Source organism: Phyllostomus hastatus, unplaced genomic scaffold, assembly GCF_019186645.2.
Source record: "Phyllostomus hastatus isolate PE091 unplaced genomic scaffold, TTU_PhHast_1.1 phas_scaffold_317, whole genome shotgun sequence".
In the NCBI taxonomy this organism is placed as follows: Eukaryota; Metazoa; Chordata; class Mammalia; order Chiroptera; family Phyllostomidae; genus Phyllostomus; species Phyllostomus hastatus.
This window is the reverse complement of record NW_025334023.1, coordinates 10446621-10472339: the sequence shown is the minus strand read 5'-3', so window position 1 is coordinate 10472339 and position 25719 is coordinate 10446621. Positions and strand designations below refer to the sequence as shown.

At 38.4% G+C, this 25719-nt stretch overlaps 1 protein-coding gene across 4 annotated transcripts in view; it reads left to right on the top strand.

The window, feature by feature from the left end:
* The window catches only part of LOC123805545 (prolylcarboxypeptidase), a 76943-nt gene extending 61223 nt beyond the window's left edge, over positions 1-15720 (top strand). For all 4 annotated transcript variants that reach the window (XM_045818185.1, XM_045818187.1, XM_045818186.1 and 1 more), the window contains exons 8-10: positions 6096-6260; positions 7648-7835; positions 14979-15720. In XM_045818185.1, coding sequence (XP_045674141.1) covers positions 6096-6260; positions 7648-7835; positions 14979-15195 — 570 coding nt within the window. In that variant the 3' untranslated portion in view covers positions 15196-15720. The remainder of the gene's footprint in view (positions 1-6095; positions 6261-7647; positions 7836-14978) is intronic.
* The last annotated feature ends 9999 nt before the right edge of the window (positions 15721-25719 follow it).

The window sequence follows — 25719 nt, the reverse complement described above, 5'->3', positions numbered from 1 at the left end:
ATCTTGACCCCTCCTACTGGTCTGGATTAATGTTTCTTTTTTAACTCCTTGGTTGTTAGACTCACATACAGTTCGATTTTCTGTCAGTTCTGGTTGTTTCTTGTTTTTAAATTGGTTTGTGCAAGGAGCCAAAGTATATGTGCCCATGCCTCCATCTTGGCCAGAAGTTGCAGTATTTCTATACTCTGAAAAACCACAATTATTAAAATGGATATCTAATGCTGTTTTTTAGTTTTTCCTGAATGTTTACTTTTGTTCTGAGAAATAGAAAGTGATTTAAATCTGTTAATTTCATGCTATTCTTGAGTCTCACATTGTTTTACAGTTCTCTTTTACTATAGCATAATAAAAAGTTTTATTATTTTATAGTGCCACAGAATCCTTTCTAAGTTTTTATCTAAACATTAAACTTAGAAAAATATAAAGACTATATAAAAATAAAAGAAATTTATAAAAAAATTAAGCATGATAATAGTCACAGGAATGTAAATGTAGCATAGGAAATATAGTTGATAGCATAGTATAACTATGTATGGTGCCAGGTGGGTACTAGACTTACAGGGGAATTCACTTCCTAAGTTTGTAAACATCTAACCACTATGCTGTACACCTGAAACTAATATAAAATCAGTTTTTATGAGTGTTGACTATAATGGGAAAATAAAAATAAATATCATTAAGCATGAGATTACAGGTATATTTAGGCACTGTTTGTGTTGTTATTTGTCTCATACCCTGTAATTTCAAAGTTGAGTATGTGTAGTGTACTGGTTTAGGAACGGAAGCTTCACAGGGAATCTTATTTGAATCCCAGCTCTTCCACTTTGTGGCTGTGTGGCTTTGGGCAGATCTTTTAAGCACTGTGTATTTTAGTTTCCTCATCTTAAAAATGGGGATAATAGTAATTGTAATGCTTATTAGAGTCATTAAGAGAAATTAATAGGACCAGGTATATACTAGGCACTGTATCAGTGCTTACCTATTGTTATCATATATTAGGGAGAAAGATTATTTGTTTTATCAGGACTTTGTGGCCAGAGTCTGGGTTCAAAAACTGTACTCACAGTTTTTAAATTCTAAGCTTGTTTATTCCTGTGTGAAATGGGGACTGTCATTATGTTTCTCCCTACATCACTGTAGGGAAAGTACATGACCTCAAGGAACATTCAATGGTTGTACTAGCAGCCTGAGCCTCAGCTGTCCACATATCATTGAATTTATGGCCTTAAGCAATGCCTTATGTAGAAATTGTTTAGAAGATGCTGTTAGTGCCCACAAAATAAATAGAAAATACAGTACAGGGGCTACCTTCATGTTGAGTATTTTGGGTGGACGTGGTTGGCAGGAACTCATTTCTTGTTGTCTGAATAGATCATGTCCCCCAAGTAAACATTCAACAGATATAAGTGCTTGCCCTCAAAAGTGGGTAATGTCTTCAAATTATCAGGCTTAAGTTGAAGTATTATATGACCTTAAACTAAATATGCCAATATTTGACTGTTTGACTTATAAACATGGCAATTTCATAGGGTTCAACATAGCATTTACATAAGTTTTGTGTATCCTACAGATCTTCAATGAAAGTATATGAATATGTCCTTTTGAATTACTAGCCTTTGAATAAATTTGGGAGTAGTGCTGAAGTTTTGTTGGTATGACCTCAGCATTTTTTGGAAAGATTTATTTACTCTTTGCTAACAAAATTGTTAAGGAAATACATAGAGAAATGTAGAGATTGTGCTTTCCATGCTGGAGGATGATGCTTGGATTTAGAGTCTCTGAGTTAGGAAGGAACTTTTGAAACACCTATAATAACAAAATTTTCTTAGTAAATTTGCAAATAATTTTTACGTGATATTTTTATGAATTCTATCTAGTATATTGGTAGAATTATAAATGGGTACTTCCTTTCTTTAAGGCACTTTTTTAAGTGTTTTATCATGCATGCTATTATAGTTGTGCCAAATTTTCTCCCTTCTCTTCCCTCCACACAGCCCGCTCTCTATAAGGCAATTTGATGAGATGTTGCAAAGGCCTTAAAATTTTTACTTCCTTTGAACAAATACTTCCTCTAAGAATTTATTTCAAGAAAACAATTTAGGATAATTGTAAACATTTAGCTTTAAGTATATTTATTGTAGTCTTGTAATAATGAAAGATTGAGAATGATACCAATGACCAATTGTAGGGTTTCTTCATCTATTCCTCAACTCCCTATTCTGATTGCTCCCCCCGCTGGATTTTCTCATGCTGGTCAGTGTCCTTCTTAAAGTGCAGTGGTCAGAACTGGATCCAGTATTCCAAGGGTGCTCTGACCTCATGGAGGAGAGTGGGTCCAGGACTGCCCTTAATCTGGACATGGAATTTCTGTCATCAGAGGCAAAGTTTCTCAGTGTCATCTTCTTTCTCTTTGTATAATTGGGGCTGCCAAAACCCAAGTATTGTCAACTGGTGCTCGTCCCCAGCTGTGCTTGTGTCTTTTAAGGAGCAACAGTAACTGCTATTTTCAGATGCTATTCATGGGATCTCCTCTTTTCTTTGCCTGACAGAGGCCCAGTGTTACTAGTGCTGAGAGGGGATCTGATGTCAACATGTGAGTCACACTCACTTGCTACTGTTCTTTTCCAGAGATTGAGGCCACTCGTTGCTGCAAATCAGCACCCTCTGTTCCCCCTGCCCAGCTTATATTGTCTCCCTGCCTCATCTGCCATGCTGTGCATGAACATAATGCTGTTCTCTGCATTCCATGTGTCTACTCTGTAGTTTTGTGCTGCGTTTTGAAAGAGCTGAATCCACTATTGGTGTCCACATACAGGAAGCAATGCTGATCATCTGTTGGAAATAGTTAATTTAATAAATTCTGTGATTGATTCTTGATTTCCCTATTTTCTTGGGTATTTATAATTGGCACATTCGTAGGGCCAGGTTTTCTGAGAAATGTGCCATGGAATTAGGTATCTTTTATCTTACCATTCTCTAACTGTTTTAGGCTTGGTAAGTTCATGAAGCTTTCAGTTTAGCACAATTCTGTTTTTCTATGTGCACCCTAAACCCTGGTGTGTGGCCTCACAGTTACTTTTTTCAAGTAAAGAATATTTAGTTATTTGAACATTTTAATTTCTGATTTTTTCTCACACTCAATATTTCCAAAAACTTATTGGAAATAATGCATACTCCATCTTCCTTTTGGAAAGTCACATTGTAGTTGAGCATTTTTTAAAAAATATATTTTATTGATTATGCTATTATTGTTGTCCCATTTCCCCCCTTCATTCCCCTCCACTCTGCACACCCTCTCCCACCCACATTCCCCCCCTTTAGTTCATGTCTATGTGTCATAAGTTCTTTAGCTTCTACATTTCCCATAGTATTCTTGCCCTCCCCCTGTCTATTTTCTACCTACTATCTTTGCTACTTATTCTCTGTACCTTTTCCCCTTCTTTCCTCCTCCAGCTTCCCTGTTGATAACCCTCCATGTGGTGTCCATTTCTGTGGTTCTGTTCCTGTTCTAGTTTGCTTAGTTTGTTTTTGTTTTTGTTTTAGGTGTGGTTGTTAATAATTGTGAGTTTGCTGTCATTTTACTGTACATGTTATCTTCTTTTTCTTAGATAAGTCCCTTTAACATTTCATATAATAAGGGCTTGGTGATGATGAACTCCTTTAACTTGACCTTATCTGAGAAGCACTTGATCTGCCCTTCCATTCCAAATCAAAGCTTTGCTCGACAGAGCAATCTTGGATGTAGGTCCTTGCCTTTCATGACTTAGAATACTTCTTTCCAGCCCCTTCTTACCTGCAAGGCCTCTTTTGAGAAATCAGCTGACAGTCTGATGGGAACTCCTTTGTAGGTAACTGTCTCCTTATTTCTTGCTGCTTCTAGGATTCTCTCCTTCATTTTTACCTTGGCTAATGTAATTCTGATGGTCCTTGGTGTGTTCCTCCTTGGATCTAACTTCTAACTTCTTTGGATCTAACACTTTGAGCTTCCTGGTCTTCCTGAAAGTCTGTTTCTTTAGCCAGAATGGGGAAGTTCTCCTTTATTATTTGTTCAAATAACTTTTCCACTTGTTACTCTTCCTCTTCCCCTTCTGGTACCCCTATAATTTGGATGTTGGAATGTTTAAAGATGTCCTGGAGGTTCCTAAGCCTATCCTCATTTTTTTTGAATTCTGGTTTCTTCATTCTTTTATGTTTGATCGTTTCTTTCTTCCTTCTGGTCCACTCCATTGATTTGAGTCCCAGTTTTCTTCCCATCACTATTGGTTCCCTGTGCATTTTCCTTCATTTCACTTAGTGTAGCCTTCATTTTTTCATCCAATTTGTGACCAAAATGAACCAATTCTGTGAGCATCCTGATCACCAGTGCTTTGAACTGTGCATCTGATAGGTTGGCTATCTCTTGGTTGCTTTGTTGTATTTGCTGTGGATCTTTGATCTGCTCCTCCATTTGGGCCTTTTTTTTTTGGTCTTGTCAGGCTTGTTACCTATGAAGGGCAGAGCGTTAGGTGTTCACCAGGGCGGGGCAACCCAGTTGCTGGGTTGTAATGTTGTATGTTGGGGCGGGGTCCAAGAGGGAACCATGGTGCTTGTTCTACTCTCTGTAGGATTTCAGTCCCTTCTGCTGCTTCCTCCAAGCAAACTGGGCCTTTCTGGTGCTGATTCCCATGTGGGTGGGCTTGTGTACATTCGAGGACCCTGTGGATCTCTCCAACAAACTCTCCTGTGATGCTGGGAGTGTCTCCCTCTGCCTCAACCCCCACAGGTGTTTTTAATCGGTGTTTTGAGGCTTTATTTCTCAGCGCTGGGACCTTGGGTAGTGTGGTCTGTCTCACTCCCCAGTTTCACTTGGTTTATCTGCGCACGAATACAGGACTGTCCAGTCAGCCAGTCACCTTGCATGCCATGCCTCACTTCACAATTGCTGCCTTGCTGGGTCTGCCCATTGCCATCCTGCACCCGAGGTCTACCAGTTGCTGCCTATGTGCCCAGGGTCTGCCTGCTGCCGTCTTGCATGCCCGAGGTGCCTTGTGCGCCCAATGCCACTGCTTTTTGTGCCATTGACCTCTCCACCTGGCTGCCCGACTCCACCCTTCCTACCAGTCTGGATGAATGTGTCTATTTTAACTCCTTGGTTGTCCAACTTTCATACAGTTCAATTTTCTGTCAGTTCTGGTTGTTATTTTGTTTCTAAATTGTTGTTGTTCTTATTTTGGTTGTGCGAGGAGGCACATTGTGTCTACCTACACCTCCCTCTTCGACAGAAGTCTTGTAGTTGAGCATGTTAAAGGCTCTTAGGATCCTGCAGTCAAGAAAACTGTCACATTTGCTAATATATTTCCTGAAATTGACTATGAAACAAACCTTCCCCCCCCACAAAATATTATTTAAAATTACATGGAAATATACATTTTGGAAGAGGCATTTAACTTTTTCTATGATGCCTTTTCTTTGTCTTTCCAAGTTTCTCTTTTCTCTAGGACAGTGTTGCTGGAAGCTGCTCGTAGATATCTTGCTAAGTAAGTGGTGAGGGGGACATCGTGGAATCAAACAAGTGCTGTACAGCATTATAGTGCCTCTGAGAGAAATAGGCACAGGGCATAGTAAAGGCATACAGAGGGGAATGATTTACTTCTCCCTGACTTGAGGGCATAGGCAGTGGTGGCCTCATGGGGGAGATGATACTTGACCTGAGTACTGTGGAAGGTGAGTTGGTGTTTGCCATACTTTAGTGGAATGGGAGAGTGGGAAAAGGGCATTTCAAGTGAGCAAAGGCAGAGATGAGGGAAAGAGCTTGGTGGGCTGGAAATGTTTTGCTAGGGAGCAGCAAAACCTGCAGAAAATGAAGCTAGAGTGGTAGGGGGCACTTTGCATGTTATGCAACTAACTTTGGTTTTGTTTTAGTTTGGGGCATAATTTAAAAGGTTTACTCATTTGTAAAGGGATTATACTCAAAACAGAGAAATTGTCAAATAGTGCAAGTTGAATGCTCAAGATTGTTTTATGATCAAATCAAAGTCCTATGTCTTTTTTGTTTTATTACACTGTAATTTTATATTTCTCTTCTGATTACCTCCTTTCTCTCTGTGAAATGACAGGTGGTATGCCAGTATTTGAAAAATCCCCATGTATCGGATAAAGAGTTGCTGCAGAATATTTTCCAAGCTCTGAATGTATATCACAATTATTCAGGCCAGGTGACATGCCTGAATATGTCAGAGATAGCAACTAGTAGTCTGGGAACCCAGGGTTGGAGCTATCAGGTAAGTGTGTATAGTTTCCCCAAGTGGTACTTACTTTTCACTGATATGGTTGTGTTGTAACAGAGAGTCCACAAGATTTTGTCACTTAACCTGAATCTCAATTTGGTCTTACTCAGAGATCATGGATAGATTTCCTTATTCACTCTTACATGTATTTAATCATCATCAAATATATTCTGAATATTTACTGTTGGTCATCACCTTTCTAGGCTCCAAAGATACACAAAGATAAATAAGATACGGTCTTACCATCAGATATAGCTTGTTGAAAAAGAAGTGTACCTAATAGTACAATAGGTCTTGATAAGTTTTATAAAGGAAGTATTTTATAGGCACAAATGAGGTCTGTCCAGAAAAAGCCCAGCTCTTGTTAATGTAATGAATGGTTTGCACAACATCAATGTAACCTGGCAGCCAATGAGAGGGGACTGGAATGCGCATGTGTGAACAGTGATGACTTCACTGTATTAGTCAGTGGGGGCAGTAGATGCCACTGAGGGAGATGTTATGTGTACTGCGAATCTGTTGCTTTTAAAATAACTGAGTGAGCAGAGCAATGAATCTGCATCAGTTTTTGTGTTGAGCTTGAACATTCCTCTGTGGAAGCTAATTGATAACTCAAAAGTCTGCAGCTATGGGCAACTGGTGATTGGCAGTTTCATCATGTCAGTGTGCCTGCTCATGCATTACGTCTAGTGCAGAGTTTTTTTGTGAAACATCAAATCACCCGTTTGACTCAGTCCCTACACAGCCCATATTTGGCACCCTGCAACTTCTGGCTTTTCCCCAAACTAAAATCACCTTTGAAAGGGAAGACATTTCAGACCATCTGTGAGATTCAGAAAAATACAACAGGACAGTTGACAGCATTTGGGAGAACTGTGTGATATACCAAGGTAACTACTTTGAGGGGGACTGAGGTGTCACTGTCCAATGTACAGTGTTTCTGGTATCTTGTATCTTTTTCAATAAATGTCTTTACTTTTCATATTACATGGCTAGGTACCTTCTGGACAGACCTCATAAAAGAAGGGGAGTCTAACTTGACTGTATGTGCGGCTTTGTTTCTTATCTGTACAATGAGAATAATAACAATAGGAATACTTTCCTCCCAGAGTTTTTTTGAGGATTCAGTATGATAAGAGATGTGAAAGAAAGCGGTTTACAAGGAAGGAATATATAGTTCTAACTTGTGTGACTTCTCAACCAAGCCTTCCCAGGAGCAATGAGAGGTGGTGTGGGGCAGAGGTAATAAGCAGGAGCTCTGAAGCCTGACTTCCTGACATCCAGCCCTGATTGCTGCTTACTAGCTGTATGACTTTGGACAAGTTATTCAACTTCTTTGTGCCTTTATTTTTCACTAGATTCTTCTGGTTTGCTTTCTCAGGCCTGCACAGAAATGGTCATGCCCTTTTGTACAAATGGGATTGATGACATGTTTGAACCTCACTCATGGGACTTGAAGGAATTTTCAGATGATTGTTTTAAACAGTGGGGTGTGAAACCAAGGCCTTCCTGGACCACTACTACGTATGGAGGCAAAGACATCAGTTCCCATACGAATATCATTTTCAGGTGAGTTTTTGTTGGTCCAAAGAAAAACTTTGGTTGATAGAGACACTTGTAGAATAGCTGAGAAAACAGAACCAGGAAAAATGTTGGACAATAAACAACATGGAATATACCTAGTGGCATCCTGTTTTCCTATTCCTTGAAAAATAGAGGATGCGGAGAAGAGAGATGATGTTATACTCTATTACTAACATGCTTAAAGGATTAAAAACAAAACAGCAACAGAATTAAAATACTTTTAAAAACTCCCCAGCATAAAATGAAACATCATCTGTTCTCAATTTGTCTTACTTTTGTTACTGTTGTTTATTAATGGTAATAAAAACTTTTTATTATCTATTCAACAAACACTTTTGAAGTTCCCAACCTTTTCTATTCTAGGCACGATATGAGGTACTTTAAATATATTATCTAAAATTGAACCTCACAATAATCCTGTGAAGTAGTTGTTACAGTTTTTTTATGTAACTGAGAAGGAAAGTGAGGGTCACTGTGTTTGGTCACTTGCCAAAATTTATCCAGCTTTGTTTTTGTTACTAATAAAGCCAGATTTCAATGTTGGTCTGTTTGACCATAAAAATCCTGTTTGTTCTCCTATGTTACACTGCTCCTAGAGAGACATATTTGATTTTGGTTGACATTGGCATTACGTGAGCAGACTCTGTGTATCTGATTGTGACTTCAATATTTCCATCTTTTGGCTTGTACATCAGGTTGTCAGCTATTAAGAATAGCAACTAGGTAATCAAAAAACTTCCCAAATCTATATGGAAATAGTAGAGAGATACCCTTACATAGCTCTTAACCTGCAGCTATTTAAATTATAAATGTCATTCTTTTGCAAGCTCCTATAGACAAGAGTTAAAACTGGGCTTGGGGACGCGCTCAACAGCACTGAAGAGTGAGAAGTGCTGTTCTGACGGAAGGATCACTGTCTGGGCCTAGGCCAGTACGGCCCACTTTGTAGTCTTCTGACTACACTCAGTGAGAAAATAAAAGTAGGAACACTTTAATGGAAAACTTTAAAGATTTATTGTTTAATTTCCTTAAATTGTGTCCCTTGTTTTCAATAGGATTCTTGACAACTGTAGTCTTCAGCTCAGTCTGAAAAAAGTGACAATTGAATAAATAAATCTATTTACAGATTTTAAGGAAACTATGCCAAATTTGGGTGTTTGAGATTAGGGAAACATGAAAGGACCAAGAGGACTGAAAAAAGCTTAAATACAAGCCTAGTGTCTCCGAGCTCATCTTTGTTTCTTACAGGAGGAAGCACTTCGTCAATTTCTTGTTTTTATTCAGGAGGTAATAATCTCTGTGTAGTATTTATATGGAACGTTCTAGTATGCTGACATTTTAAGCTCATCCTTCCTTGCTTTGACCTTATAAAGCTAAAGTTCAAGTTGAATTATAATGTGCAGTCTTTAAACCCTTGTGTGAAGACTTTAATATGTGAGTTTTGGTTAAATACAGTGTCCTTTTTAAATTGGATTCAGCCATTACAGGTATTTATTTTAGTTATCCACCTGACCTCTTACTTTCCTCAGGCCATCAAGATAACAATAATCATCATCATCACTGGGAGGGGGACAGATTTTGTGAAAAAATTTGGGGAATAGAACTGAAGCCTATAGGTGGAAATTATAGCTCAGTGTTAAAAACTTTTAGTTCGGTATAAGTACTTTCTAACAGAGAAAATACTTTCTAACAGAGCTGTGCCAAGAGGGAATGAGTTGACTTAAATAAAATTACTTGAGTTCTCTTTGATCCTCAGTTTTCTCTTCTGAAAAAATGAGAATAATAATACCTTGCACTCCATAAAGTTGTTGTGGTGCTTAAAAGAGTTAACCTAGTGAAGTGCTTGTCCCAGAACTGTCAGATATATAGGCTCAAAAAATATTGAATGAATGAATGGAAGTACACTCTCTGTCTGGTACTTTACATTGAAGCCACAGGAAACTGTTTATTTGTCCCTGAATGTCTTTTTCCTTCTTCTTTTTCTTTTTTTTTTTTAAGACACAGGCGTCCTCCAGGAAATCCTCCCTGACTCCCTCAGGGAGGTTAGGTTTCTGCACCCTCTTAGCTCCCAGGGCCTGTGACTCACACCAGCACTCTGTGTGGAAATTATCTGTCTGTGTTTCTGTCTACCCCCATGAGATTGTGGACTTCTTAATGTCAGGGACTGTCTCAATCATCTCTGTACCTTTAGTACCTGCTACAGTGACTGGTACACAATGAATGTGTAATAAATGTGTTGGTAAAAATGAGGAATGAAATATAAAGCTCAGGAAGGCTTCTGAGGCACGTTAAAGGTTAAAGATGTGAAAATGCTGGTTTATCCACTTCTGCAGTGCAAGTCTACTTTTTACAAAGAAATCTTTTTTGTATGTTGCTTGGTGAAGACTCAAATGTCAATTTATTTCAGTTACTTAAAAATGCACAATTCTGTTTTTCTGAAGAAAGCACATTTCCAACGTAAGGAGCAGTCTCAGGTGTCTTAATGGCTACTAGCTAGAAAACATTTCTGGTTGATGAGTGAGAAAATGTCCAAGGAGCCATGTGAAAATATTTTTATGTTCATGCTTCCCTCCTTACTTGCCTCCCACAAACACATGACTGCTTTTCTGGTTGGAAAGTTCAGTCCCTAATTGGAGATTTGCCAGTTAAGAGCTTGAGCTTTGAAGTCAGAGAGACCAGGGTGCTGTTCTGTTTCTTCACTGAATAAGCTGCGTGGCCTCCGGCAGATCGCCTAGTTATTTATATAAGTTAGAAATAATGACTACCTGACAGAGTCATTTCAGGGAGTAGTTAGACTATTATGGAAGGGAGCACCCTGAGGGCAGAGATTCTGTCTGTTTACTGCTGAATACCCAGGCACAGTCAGTGCCTGGCACAGAGTAGGCACTCTGTAAACATTTGTTGAATGAATGAGGATTGAAAAACAGTAGCTATTAATATAGGGTTGGCCAAAAAGTCCATTTAGTTTTTTTCCATAAAATAAAAGACACATTTTTCATTTTCACTGATAATTTTATTGATTTGGATATTTTGAGTATGTTGGCTATCTCTTGCTATTGGCTTCTAGTGGGCAGAGGCCAGGGATGCTGCCAAACATCTTCCAATGCATAAGATAGCCCCACAGCAAAGAATTATTTGACCGAAATGTCAATAGTGACAAGAAACTTTGTGAAAGACTTTTGACATGTTCCATCAGTCACAGCAACTTCATATGCTTCACAAATCTTTTCTGCATTTCAGTTGTATTTTTACCTTTCTTGAAATAATAAGTCATAATACGCCGAAAATGTTGCTTCAGTCTTCAATATTAAAATGGCTGTGCAAAAATTCACCCATTTTGATATGGTTTTTATAAAATGCATGGTGATATGACAGTTGTCACAATACAATCTAATAAAATTGTTTTGAATGAAGTTAAAGACAAACTAAACAAATTTTTGACCAACCCAATACTTCCAGAATACTTCCCCAAAGTTTCAGCATTTTTTTTATTTCACAGTGGTTTTATTGGAAGGATTAATTTTTTTCCCCAACCCCAACTGGTAAGAAATTATATTACCCCAGTGGTCATTCTCTGATATTGAAATATGACTCTGAAAGGCAATTCCTGGGAAGATGATTAGTTTAACATTTTTCAGGCAAATTAATTGTTGCCAGCAATTAAGTGAAGCTCACTGTTGGGAAATTTATCCAGGCATCTATTGGGTTGGCTAAAAAATGCATTATGTTTTTTCTGTACAATGACTCTAATGGGTCTTTGATGCAGACCCTGGCCAACAGGATCCATGTGTTGTGGCTGTGAGAAACAAATTCACACAGACTACAGAAGTCCTGTGGAGAAAAAGGGATGGCATGGCAGCTCTCTAAGTGAGAGAGAGGGCCCCAACCCCTGCTTGGACAGGCTTTTATTGCTTTTCTGGATAGATTACATTGAGGATGGTCCTCATTTACTATGCACAGGTTTGCTGTAGGTGATTACCGTTAACAGATAACAAAGGAAAGAATGTTGTTAATTACTTCAAAGAGGAGTATGGTTCAAATCAAGGGGAAGAGTGGTTGAATTGGTTACATTCCATACTTGGGAGGTTTTGCACAGATTTTAGGAAGTTACTTTAGATATGTGCAGTAAACATTTTCTGCCTCAATCCAGGGTGAGGGAGTTTTAGCAAAAGCAAGTCTCATAGCAGCCTAGGTACAATGCAGGCCTGATTCCCCATGGGAGAACCTATCTGTGGGCGTGGGTCCTGTTGTACCAGACCTCGCTCTGCACTGGCTTTTCCAAGTGGGGGCTGGGCTACATTTCCCATGTCACAAGGTATGGTTCCCTATAGGTCTTAGTTGTCTTGAACTTTATTTGAAACTATTTTGTTAGATTGTATTGTGACAGCTGTCATATCACCATGCATTCTTAAAAAACATCAAAATTGGTGAAGTTTTGTGCAGCCATTTTAATATTGAAGATGGAAGAAGATTTGCAACACTTTTGACATATCATGATTTATAATTTCAAGAAAGGTAAAAATGCGACTGAAATGCAGAAAAAGATTTGTGAAGCATATGAAGGTGTTGTGACTAATTGAACACGTCAAAAGTGTTTTATGAAGCTTCTTGTCACTATTGACATTTTGGTCAAATAATTCTTTGTTGTGAGCTATCTTATGCATTGGAAGATGTTTAGCAGCACTTCTGGCTCCTACACACTAGAAGTCAATAATGGGAGAATACCGACATACTCAAAATATCCAAATCAATGAAGTTATTGGTGAAAATGAAAAATATGTCTTTTATTTTATGGAAAAAAACTAAATGGACTTTTTGGCCAATCCAATAGATTTTCTCATGAAAGCCAGTATTAGTAGTTTCTTTTTGTAAATTTCCCAGTGACTTGTTTAGCTTTCACAGGTCTAGGACCAAGAAATTCAAGCTCATGTACATCTTAGGTGTCTCAGCAACTCCAGACACTATTGCTAAGTCAGTGAAGTGATTCAGACAACCTTTTATATCAAACACATTTTACCTTGTGGCTGTTGGATGGCTTTTTTGTTTTGCAAATAATGGAGTTTCCAGTCAGGTTGGTCCTTTCAAATTTGAATAAAGCTGTTTGTTGACTTAAGAGAATCCAAACTAAAGTTTACTCTTTAGTTTAAGAGTAAACTAAATCCCCTTTTTAGTTTACTTTAAAAATACTCTATATCTGGTAGTTGAAAACAAAGGGCTGTATTTTGCATGTGAATTTTCCCTTTTGTTTTCAATAAAACCAAAAAGCACATTTTTGGATTAGTTTTTTTTTTCAAGAATGATGTTATTAATTGCAATTAATTATTTTTTAAAAGAAAAATGAGGTGAGAATTTGTGGTATGAATTTAAAATTGCATTTCAAACACACATATATTTAAAGTAACTAAATGCATATTTTTCCATTTAATTTGATGGTAGAAAAAAGCTGAATAGGAATATAGTCAATACTATCGTGATAAGTTTGCATCATGACAGTTATTACTACAATTAGTGGGGTGATCTCATTGAAAGTTATAAAAATATTGAATCACTATACTGTATACCTGAAACTAATATAACTAATATAATATTATATACCAACTATACTTAAATTAGAAATGTAAAAGCAAAAAGACTTATAACATATGTTGGCAAGGATATAGAGAAATTGGAACTCTCGTGTGTTCCTAGTGAAAAATGTAAAATGACTCAGCCACTTTGGAAAACAGCTTGGCAGCTTTTCACAAGGTTAAGTTACCATATATACTGAAATTTCATTTTTAGGTATATACCCAAGAAAAATTAAAACATGTGCCCATGCAAAACCTTGCATATGAATGTTCATAGGAACCATGTGTATAGTAGAAAAAAGTGGAAATAATGCAAATGTACATCTCATGATTGGATAAATGAAATGTGGCATATTCATACAATGGAATATTATTTGTCAATAAAAAGGAATAATGTGCTGATACATACTACAACTTGGATGAAACCTGGAAAACATTATGTCAAAGTGAAAGAAGCCTGTTGTCACAAAAGGCCACCTATTGTATAATTCCATTTATATGAAATGTCCAGAATAGGCAATCTGTAGAGATGAAAATTAGATTAGTGGTTGTGTGGGTCTGAGAGTGAAGAATTACGAGGAGGGAAACTGGGATTATTGGCTGCCAGTGAGAATGGGTTACTTTTGGGGGTGATGAAAATGTTCTAAAATTGCAAAACTATGAATATACAAAAACCATTGAATTGTACAATTTAAATGGGTGAGTTTTGCAGTGAAATATAACTCAATAAAGGTCTTAAATACTGTTAAGGATGCTCTCTGTGATTATGTTGCATTTTTACTCAGCTAAACTAAATAGCCTGTTTCAATGACTGATCCTGTTGCGATCATTCTGAAATGTGTTGTGTGTACCAGCCAAGACTAATAACCTAACAGCATTTCCTTAACTTTAAAGCCACCGTAAAATAGGGATCTTTGAGTAATGACCAAATTTTCTGATTCTGATTTGGAGGAATTTTTTCAGTTTTATGCCCTATTTCCCCAAGTAGTATACTGCAAGGGATGTATTGTGTGAAAAATAAAGGTTTTTTTTTAATAGCTAAGAGATAATTATTGTTTTAAAATAGTGTTTCTTTATTACTTTGATAGCTGATCCTAGGAGAAGGACACTGGTGTAAACGGAGGGACTGGTACATGCCTGACACTTGTGCTTATTAAATACAACACGTACCACAAACATCTGGTATTTACATACAGGCAACAGCCCTGTGAGGTTGGCCTTGTTATCTCTGTGTTTCAGAGGAGGAAGGTCATCTGGCTTTTGAGTGATGAAGCTGGGATTGAAATTTAGGTTTCTAAATTTCAATTTTTGATACAATCTGGACTAATTCATGGGGTACCATCTTCACTCCTTGGCCCTGTTTCTAGTAGTTGTTTTCAGAAAAATGTAAAACTCTGGTGTGAATAACCTTCCTATATGACAGGTTAGGTCCCCAGATCAAATCCCCAGGTTACAAGTTTGTAATTTTAGCTGTTATGCATAAAATAGATTTCTCCTGTCTTATCTGGCTATAAATACAAAAATCTAACAATCCTATTTTTTTCTTTTTTCCCTCACTTAGCAATGGTGACCTAGACCCCTGGTCAGGAGGTGGAGTAACCAAGAACATCACAGACACCTTGGTTGCCATCACTATCCCAAATGGGGCCCATCACCTAGATCTTCGAGCCAACAATGCCTTTGATCCCACGAGTCTGCTATTAGCCCGCTCCTTGGAAGTTAAATACATGAAGCAGTGGATCAGAGATTTCTATGCCAGTCTGAGAAACACACGCTGAGAAACTTTTGATAATTTTCAGTTTCTTCTTTTATGTTCCTTCCACCCACATTCCCATTTACTTTGGTTTTCTACACAAAATTACTTTCCCTTGTTTATTATTGGATTTGGTGAGGCAAAGGCTGAGACAGAAGAGAGGGTGATGGTGGAGACAGCAGCCATTCCACACCCCAGGTCCTTGCCTTCTTTGACCACCTCTGGGGAGAATCTCTTTGTGGCAGCTTTCCCTTCCTACCAGGGCCCTCATAACTACAGCAGGGTTCCTGCCTTTCCCAAGAGGGGGAGTCCATTCCTTTGTTTCTCTGCAAGCAGAGGTTTCTCTTGGTTTTCAGACTGAAGTCTCTTTGGCCCATTTGTCAGTCCCCACCCTTGCTCTCCCAAAAGGAAAAGCAAAACATAAAGATGATATAAATGCAGCTAATAGAAAGGATGTCTGATGCCAACCCAGGAAAAAGGAGTCATTTCATGTGTCCTTGATTTAACAACTTAGAACTATGCTGTAAATAAAGAGTAAGGTGGTACCTTGTCCCTGTGTGCTGTTTCTGCATCTCACCCCAGCCTTTGGGATCTCTGTATGCGCTGGGCTTGGCTGGTTTTGGAAAGTCCTTTAATTTTCTGTCTTCTACTTGGCAGCTTTTTTTTAGTTCTGGAATATTTGCCACTGTGGGACTGCCATTTAGAAATCTGGCCTCCTTTTGCTCCATTTCTCTTTGTTTCTAAGGTCAGTTTTGTGGTAATTTGGTTACATTTTGTCAGTTTGGGAAAATGACTGTTTTGTTTTTCCTTTTACATCAGAGCAGGCTTTTATATGCTGTGATCACTGATGATACTTTCTTAAGAATCCATTAAAAATCGATGAATCAAGTATTCAAAATGTAGACTGTAGTTATGTTCAACTTTTTAAAAAAATTTTATTTCCTGGTGGTTGATGCTGCTGCCATTGAAGCCAGAAGTGTCAGGACATTAAGAGGCAGGTGCACGGGAACTTTCTGTGTGGCTCCAAAAGGCAAGCTAATTCATGCGGGCAGCATATTTGACATTAATAAATGACTGAGCCGTTGCTATTTCCAAAGGGTTGGCTTCTTTCAAGCAGTTCTTACACTGAAAACTTTCTTCAGAAGAGCTTTTCTAGGATAACAAATATGGATAGCAAACCTTTCAGGGACACAGAGAGAGATTCTATTCTGTTGAAAGATTTCTTCCCTCTGTTTTTAAATTTTCTTAAAAAATTTGTTTTCACCCTTCATTTTCTGTTTTAGAAAATTTACTCTCATCTCAATCTTTTCTAGAACACTTATTTTATACAAAGCAAATTACTGGATGAGAAACTGAAATATTTCCCTTATTTTCCCTGGTATCTGGGAGGCACAGAATAATCTTCAGTTTCAGAAACCTGTGGTTCTCATTGTAATGAGTTTCCCATCAAAGCATTTGGTCACTGTTTTCATTTCAACACCAGAGAAAAGTCTACTGGTGTGGGAATTTAAGAGTTAAAACAATATTAGTTTCTAGTTTTTATTCTTTTTCAAGTAAAAAGTTACATAATGCTTGGTTTATGGGCTTAATAGAGGATATTCTTACTATTTTAGGATACTATTGATTTTGAGATATTTTCCTCAAAACCTTTTTACTTGCTTAAAATCTTTAAAATATTTTGCTATTTCATTTAATATTGAATCTGTTGATGAGCTATATTTTTGTGAAGAGAATAATTGCCAAAAATGTCTATTTTTTTTGCAATTATAATTTGGTTTTGTGTTCTTCTTTATGTACATTTTTTGACAGATGGCAACCTTAATTAAAGTTAACCTAATTATGATATGCTGAAATTTAATTTTAAACTGAAGAATTAGAACATCAAATAAATCTTATTGAAAGCATCTCTCTAATAGATGATGCTTTTGAAAGATCAGGAAAGAAAGAGAATTGAGGTGGTTTTTATCTTCTGTTTTTTTACTTTAACTACTTAGGGTCAATGGGTAAAACTGAGGAAAATTGAGGATCTTTCTTAAGGGTTCTGTAGAGTCAAGAGATTATCCAGAGGAGCCAGTGTGTAGTCTAGCATATTAGAAAGTGAAGACACCCTGGATACCCAGGCCGGCCCCATCATTTGCAGGTGGATGGCACTGTGGCACAGAGAGAAGGAATTGTGTAAGGCCTCCCTCACAGCTCATTTTTGGCTGAACCAGACCTTGAATCCAGTTTTGTTTGTTGTTTTCTCTTTATTGGTGTAGCTTAATCTTTGTTTGGATACAAGAAACAACCTCACTGAGCCAGCTTAAGCAAGAGAGGGAACTTAGTGAAACTTCAGAGTTAGCCCTAGGACTTGGGTAACCAGGGGTCATAAATCAATGGAACTGGGGTCTGGAAAGTCATTCAAAGTCCAGACTGCCATTTCTCTTTCTCTCGCCATGAGCAGAGGTCACCAGTTGTCAGCCTGTGGGTAGATTTGTTTCTGAGCTGTTTATAGCTTGGCTGGCAGTCTAATGTGTGCATGTGCATCACATTTACCTAAAGGCCTTGTTAAAACATTGATTGCTGAGCCCCACCCCAGAGTTTATAATAAATAAATCTTAGGGTGGATCTTGGGAAGTTGCATCTCCAACAATTTCCTAGGTGATGATGCTATGGAATCACACTTTGAAAACCAGTAGATGAAGGAATTCTGATTTTCATTTTCTTCAGACAGGGCATGTCCCTTTAGTTCACCTCACTCCTGTTGTCCTGCCTGACCCTTTTTGAGTCTGGAAGCCCTGCCTAGCATTTCTCTTCCCATTGCTGCTTCATGCTGTCTGCAGACCAATTTTCTCTTTGCTTGCTCCGGGCCCATGATGACTCCCCAACATGGGGTCATCAGGCCCCAGAAGCTGCACCTCCTCACATGCCCACAACTCTGAGGTGGTTAGGGAGGGACAAGTTCATAAAAACATGGGGTCAGAAATCACTGTTTGGGATATACTGTTTGGACAGTTCAGGCAACTCAGTATGTATTTATTACAGTATATCTGGGATCACAAGTATCCAAAAATATTCTAATGGCTTATGCAGTAAAGAGATTCATAGTTAAGTAAGTTTGGAAAATAACAGGTTAAACAAATTTAAATAGCTTTTTTAAATCTGTAAATATACATTGTACCTCTACAAAATGGCTACTGAGAATGCAACTTTCCCTACTTTTTTTTATATGTACCCCAGGCGTGAAATGGCTCCAGCCACCAATATATTACTGTATCCTAGCTTTGATGGTACCTGCTTTGTACCTGAGTGATGCAAGAGTAACTCTACCAATCAGGTATCTTCTTGCCCATTGCCAGGGGGTTTGTCACACTCTTTCTTACAGAACTACAAAGCATACAGCATTGTTCTAGAACCTGGAAACTACAGTGGTAAAAAAAGCAAATATAGTATCTGTCCTAATGAGGTTTGTATTCTCCTGGGAGAAAGATAGGAAATGTCAAATTATACAATGAGTTGGTATAATTGTAAAGGCTATAAAGAGTGGGGGGCTCTTAGGGCATTCATTTACCAGGGAATCCAAGTTAGTCTGTGAGAGTAAGTCTCTTTTTTTGAGATGTGACATTTTGGGTTTATCTAAACACAAAATGGTAAGTGGGAGCTACACTTGGAAGAGGATGGAAAATAGCATGTGCAAACCCCCTGAGTGTAGCATGTTCAAGGAACTGAAAGAAGGCCACAGTAATGGGACAGCAGATGACCAGAGAGAAAGTTGACATAAGAAGAATTTGGAGACATAGCAGGAAAAAGCTCATTCATGTAGACCATGGTAAAGACTCATTGTAAGGAATGATAATATCCATGGTCCTTAATCAGGGGCATAACATGAGAAGATTTTTATTTAAAAAGGCACTGTGGAAAAAATGTCTATTCAGGTCCTCTGCCCATCTTTTAATTGGATTGTGGGTTGTTGTTTTTTTTACTTGGAGTTGTATGAATTCTTGATATATTTTGGATATTAACCCCTAATCAGATATATTATTTGCAGATATCTTCTCCCATTCAGTGGGTTGCCTTTTTGTTTTGATGATCATTTCCTTTGCTGTGCAAAACCTTTTGAGTTTGGTATAATCCCATTTGTTTATTTTTTATTTTGTTGACCTTGCCTAGGGAGACATGTCCAAAAATTTTTTTTCTAAGACCAGTGTGAAAGAAGTTATTGATTGTTCTTCTTATGGTTTCTGTTCTTAGGGGTGTGGGAGGAAAAGTGAAAAAAGTGAATGGGAATAAGAGATACAAATTTCCAGTTATAAAATTAGTCATGGGGATGTAATGTACAGCATTGGAAATATAGCCAATAATATTGTAATAACCCCCCTCCAAAAAAAATCACTCTGGCTGTAGAGAGTGGAGTGTGCACTATAGGGCCAAGCATGTGATATTGGAGACCACTGTGGCAGCTGTCCAGGTAAGAAAGAGAAGGGCTAACTTTGATTAGGGTGGTAGAAGTGAAAATGAGAAGTGGATGGATTTGAGAGAGATTTAGTAAGGAATGTGAGTGAGATTTGGTGATATTTTCTATGTGAGGTATAAGTTGGGCTAGTGTCAAAGATGGTAAATTCTGGCTTGTGTGCTTTGAATAGGTGATGGTATTGTACACTGGAAAGAGCACGAGAGGGTAACCAGATTTGGCAGGAAGGTTATGAGTTCAGTTTAGTTTCATTTTGCTGAATTTTATGCACTTTTGAAATAAACAAGTGGAGCTAGTTGCCAAGTAGAGCTGTTGGATGTAAAGAGTTGGTGACTATAGCTCAGTCCTCCATGAGTAAGCGACAGTGGCAACGGGTGCAGCAGCACCAGCAGTTTTCAGTCCTCAGGGAGAATGAAGACACTGTTTGAAGAGATAAAAGCATCAATTAAAAATAACTATAACAAAAAAAAAACCCCTGGAACTTACTTTGGGTTGGAAAGCTGCAGTGAATAGATAGTAATCAAAGCATGGAATGTGAGCTTGAGGAACTTGTGTTCAGGAAACATACCTCATGAGCTCCTCTGGTACTGTGACTCTATGATACATTCTACTTCTGTAACTGTGGTAGCGTGATTCCACCCGGTCAACCCACCACCTGATCCCTGGTACAGCCTTTGCTTCATTTGGGATCTAGTTCTCTGCACTCATTTTCCATCCTTACTGCTGCCTTTCACTTTTCTAACCCTCTGCAATTCAGTGACACCAAACGTCCTATCATTCAGAAATATCACCCCTGGCAGCAATGCTCTTATGGAGCACTTGGGAGCCTCTCCCCACCCCTTTCTTTCCCCTGGGCTAGCGTGCTAGCTTCCCACCCCCAAAACCCCTCACCCCTAAAGATGCCTAACTTCTCCTCCCTCTTGTTTTTGAAGGCCCTCTCTCCCCCTCTTTCTCCTAAGCGTCAAAGGCCCTTCTTTTGCTGGAATTTATTTCCTGAGTCCACTGATTCTACCTCTGTGAACCTTAAAAAATAAAAATAAAAAACCACTCCTCAGCCTACAATTCTCTTCTTAGCACTACCCTTCAATACACTTTCAATGACAAGCTTCTGTGTATCTTTCAAAGCCCAGATCAATTTGATTACTTCCCTTTGAAATCTTACTCCACTACTAAAGAGAGTGCGTTCCTTATCTGTGCCTTCAGAACAAGGCACAGCATGTCAGCCATGTCAGTTAGAATGTGAATTTCATTAAGGCAGGGATTGTTTGTCTAGTTCATCTCTGCATCCCTAGTACTTTAAATGGTGCATGACCACCTCTAACTTACAGTTTTGTTTTGTTCTTTGCCATGTACAATGTGCAACCACATTTTGTGCTCATTACACAGGATTATTATACCCATGTATAATACACACCCTTATTTTTCCCTCAAAAATTTGGGGACACAGTGGGTATTATACATGACAAAATATGATAGTTTACATACCTCAAGTGTTAATATTGTGCTAAATGTTTTTATCCTCATTTCAGGAAGACCAGACTGTTTGAGAGCAGGGGCTATGTCTTATTTTTCTGGTAATCAGCATCTAGCCTAGGGCCTGGCAGCAGGTATCAGTAGGTCCTCTGTAAATTTATATGAATAGATACATTTCAGGGTGGAAAGGACATGCTTTGATATGGACTCCGGCCAGCGGTGTCTGTGGTGTTGTGGATGCGACAAACAACTTCACATGGACTGCAGAAGTCCTGAGGAGGAAAGGGAGAGCATTACCACTCTCTGAGTGAGAGAGCACCTGACCCTTCCCTGGACAGGCTTTTATTGCTTTCTGGAAGCATTACATCAAAGAAGGTTCTCATTCATTATGCTCAGGTTTGCTTTAGGTGATTACTTTTTGCAGATAACAAAGAAAAAGATGTTGCAAATGCAAGGGAAAAAGTGGTTGAACTGGTTACACTTAGTCCTTGGGAGGTTTAGCACAGACTTTAGGAAGTTACTTCAAAGGTATGCATTAAACATTTGCTGCCTTAATTCAGTGTGAGAGACTTTTAGCAAAAGCAAACCTCAAAGCAGCCTAGATATAATGCAGGCCTGGTTCCCCATGGGAAAGTCAATCTGTGGGCCTGCCTCCTGTGTGTCGCCTCACGCCTGCCAGTTTTCTGAACCAGGACTGAGTTATATTCTCCACTCCACATAGACTGGTTCCCTATAATGCTTTCTGTCCCTCTCTCTGCCCACATGGCCTCCTCCCCTGGGCTTCCCTGGATTTTGGATTGGGAATTTCCTTGTACTAAAACCTCTAGAACTTGGACTTACTGGTTTTCCTTCACTTGAACTACATTTCCCTCCCTTTCCCACTGCATAAGCCTGGCAGTCTTTCTCCAGGGGGCTGAATGTAACTCTGCCTTAATGTTACGTGAGAAGAGGACACTGACTAGAAATAACCATTGAAGTGAATGGATTTCTCTGGAGCCACTTTTCACTGCAAGGGGTCAAAGAAGGGGCTGATTCCAACAGATTCTGTTGCCTAATAATGGACATGGGAGGATAGAAACTTACAACACACTAGAAAGCAGTCTTGGGATCATCTAGTTTTACATGTGTGTTTAACATGGCTACTATCTTTAATAAGAGACTGTCCTAGATGGCCAAAATTACTTGTCCAAGGTCATAGAGCTAACATGTTTATTTGTTCATTTAAAAATTTTTATCACAACTGGTTGCAAAAGGGTTTCAGACTATTTAAAGATATAAATTAAACACAGTAGGAGATTTAAAAGTCATAGAGATGTAACATGGACCTAGGAATGCAAACCATAAAGCAGCATTTATTAAATAAGTTCCAGAGAGTGCCAGTAAGACCAGATGTTAGTGGGTGTTACTTAGAAATGGGTTCAAGATCAAAATGTTTGAACATGGTTGGAGTAAATTTAAACAAGTATCTTTATTATAGAATTTCTTAAAACCTTGACATGCCATGTGCATTGTGAATCAATAAGAATGTGACATTTTCCAAACATTTGATAAGCATCCCTTTTTTTCAACAATGTTGGAGGATGTAGTGCTCTGCCAAACACCCACCAGAAAATGCTGCCATGAAACTTTATATATTTTCTGAAGATAGGAGCCAAGAAAACTTGCCTCTAAGCTTTCTGGCAGCTTCCAAAGAGAAAAGGAAAGTCAGTTGAACAGTTCACAGCGTGTGTGGGGTAAAACCAGGTCAGTCAGCCTGGAGAAGCCCAGGCAAGAACTTCTTGGAAGAGCCTCAGAAAGAGGAAAAGGGTAGTATAGTGAATGAAGTCTTCAACTTCTCTACACATATTGCTAAATTTTTCTGTATTCATACTTATACAATTCTTCAGTACAGGGAAAAGTCATAACATCAAAGCATAACAATTATTCTATAACAAGCTAATGAAATATACTGGTATATTTCAATTTCAAATATGTATAAGATATACACATCTATATATATAGATGTACATATACAGTTATATATATAGATATATATAGATATATGTATATATATCAGTAGTATATTTCATTAGCCCATTATAAAGTAATTATATATAGAATAATTTATAGATATATGCTGATTTGGATTAATCTAGAAATAGATTAACATAAATGAAGTAGTTTGAAAAAAAGAAGCTCAGACACCTGAAATCACTATCATCCTACTTGGCTCACAAGTGAACTGTTGCACCCACCGTGGCTCACCTGGTTCTGCTGTGCGGCTGCAGAGCAGGGACAGGGTCAGGTGCTTTGACCGCACAGATGTTTGCATCTGTTGCCAAAATTCTCTCTGTGGCTTTGGGGGAGTCATTTTAACCATTTTTCTTTGTTTTATAACTCCTAAAATCTGAGGTAGATAGCGAAAGAAAAGTTTACAGAAAACCAGCAACGAATAACTCCATGATATCAAACTCCAAATGAAACTTTGTGCCCAGGTGATCTGCAGAGTGCTCTGACACTGAAGGTATACCAGAAGCACTCCTGAATAAGTGCAACACAGTGAAGTAGCCAGATGATTTGATAAACGGCTGCCTTCTCTCCTTCTCTCATCACCAAAAGTCATTGAATTATTATTGTTTCAGAAATCTCCTTTACAGTCGACAGATGACATTTCATATGTTACCATGATGTCAGTTCATTGGGTCAGTCTACTTACCTTGAGAATGGATGGTACAATGTAAACTAGTAAAGTATCCATTCACTTTGTATTGAAGGCACTCATGGGCAGATTTCTATCATCTTTTTTTGTCTCCTGATATCACAAAACTCTCACCTGTAGGAGTTTACTCTTTAAGTCTTAAGCCAGTGGTTTTCAGCTGGCAGCACTTTTGCCCTGTAGGGGACATTTGGCAGTGTCAGGAGGTATTATTATTTGTCACAACTCTGCTTGCATCTAAGGAGTAGATTCTGGAGATTCTGCTAACCATCCTACAATATGAAGGACAAACTTCCACAGCAATGTATTATGTGGCCCAAAATAGCAATAGTGTTGATGTTTAATCCAAATCTCTATCATAGCCTAAGGCCCCTTTTTCAAGTTTTATCTTGCAAAGGAGATGAAAAATTGTTAATTAAATTCATCCAGTAGCCTTATACTCTAAACAACACAACAGTGCAATGTTTAGAATGTACAGTCTAAACATTGTGGTACAGACACCCTCTTCTCTAAAACTGAACAACCTGTGTTTTGGAGATGGGTTCTCAATTGACTCCTGAAATTTCTCTCCCTGGGGCCAAATAATCCCAATTCTTTGGATTGTTTGTTCATTTATCAGTCATTCATTCAAATATTTATTGAATGGTAACTCTATGCAGGTACATTGTAAAGTAATTATTAAAAGGCGAAGCTCAGTTTTATTTTAGAAACTCAATTTTAATGTGGAGAGACATTCAGAATGTCAGATTAAATGCATTGGACTAAGAATCTGTGTGCCATTCAGGATGCTACGTTAGCATGAAAGCAAAGTGATGAATTCCTCCTGAAGGTCGGAAGAAAGCTTTTAAAGGAGAAGTGACATTTGAGACTTGAATGATGAAAGTTTGCAGGGTGGGTGAGTCTTAGTGAGAAAAGCAATAAAAGCACTATTCATAAGAACAAAAATTATTAAGTGTCTAATATGAACCATGGGTTAGGTACCAATCATGTTACTGTGAAAAAACAGGCATAGCTCCTCTCATTTAGGGGTCATAAAAAGAGGCAAAGGAAACTTCCTCTCCAATGCTTATACCACACTTTATAGACCTCAGAACTCTGCTGTCTGCCTTTTCTCATTTGAGCCCCTCAACAGCCCTGGGAGCAAGGTAAGGCACATAATAATAATAATACCTCCATATTACAAAGGAGGACCATGAGGCCAAGGAAAATAAAGTAACTCTTCTCCAGCTCCAGCCATGGCCACTGATCTAGCTAGTGGCAGTTGTTTGATCCCAGATCCTGAGCTTTTCTACTCTTCCTTGGATCCAAACGCAATTTCCTGTGGCAGAGAGGCAAGCCCACTTCTTTCTACCCACTCCTTGCCCTGCTGTCATCTCTGTCTTTTGTTTTCTGCTGACCCCGATGCTGAAGTTTTTGTCTTCCCAGTTCTAGTTGCCGAGAAAATGAAGGAGAATTGCAATCCATTTGCAAACTTAATTTTACTTCAATTCTCCAAATTTTTGAAGAGTAAGAAAAACTGGGATGTGGATCAGAAAATTCTTTTGTTTGCCATGCTGTTTGATAATGTATGTAATTTCTCTGGATGGTTTAAGCGGTTTAGGTACTTTCTATAAAAGGGATCGTTTAATGACAAAGCTAATGTGATTATCTGAGTGAGTGTGAGAGGCATATTCAAGGCTTACAGCAAATCTGTTAGAATAGCTGAATGTATCTGCTTAATCCTTTCTCTAATGTGGCTGAACAATGCTCTGGGAAGCCATTGGTTCATTCTCCCTTCAAGTAAACGCCTGTCTCCAGAGATAGGGACTGTTTGCAGCTTTTGATACACTTGCTTCATCTCCTCAGCTGCACAAAAGCACAGGAAAACCTGGAGGAGCCCCAAGCACTTGCAGACACTGATGTCTCCTCTGAATGCTGAGGGCAGAACATAC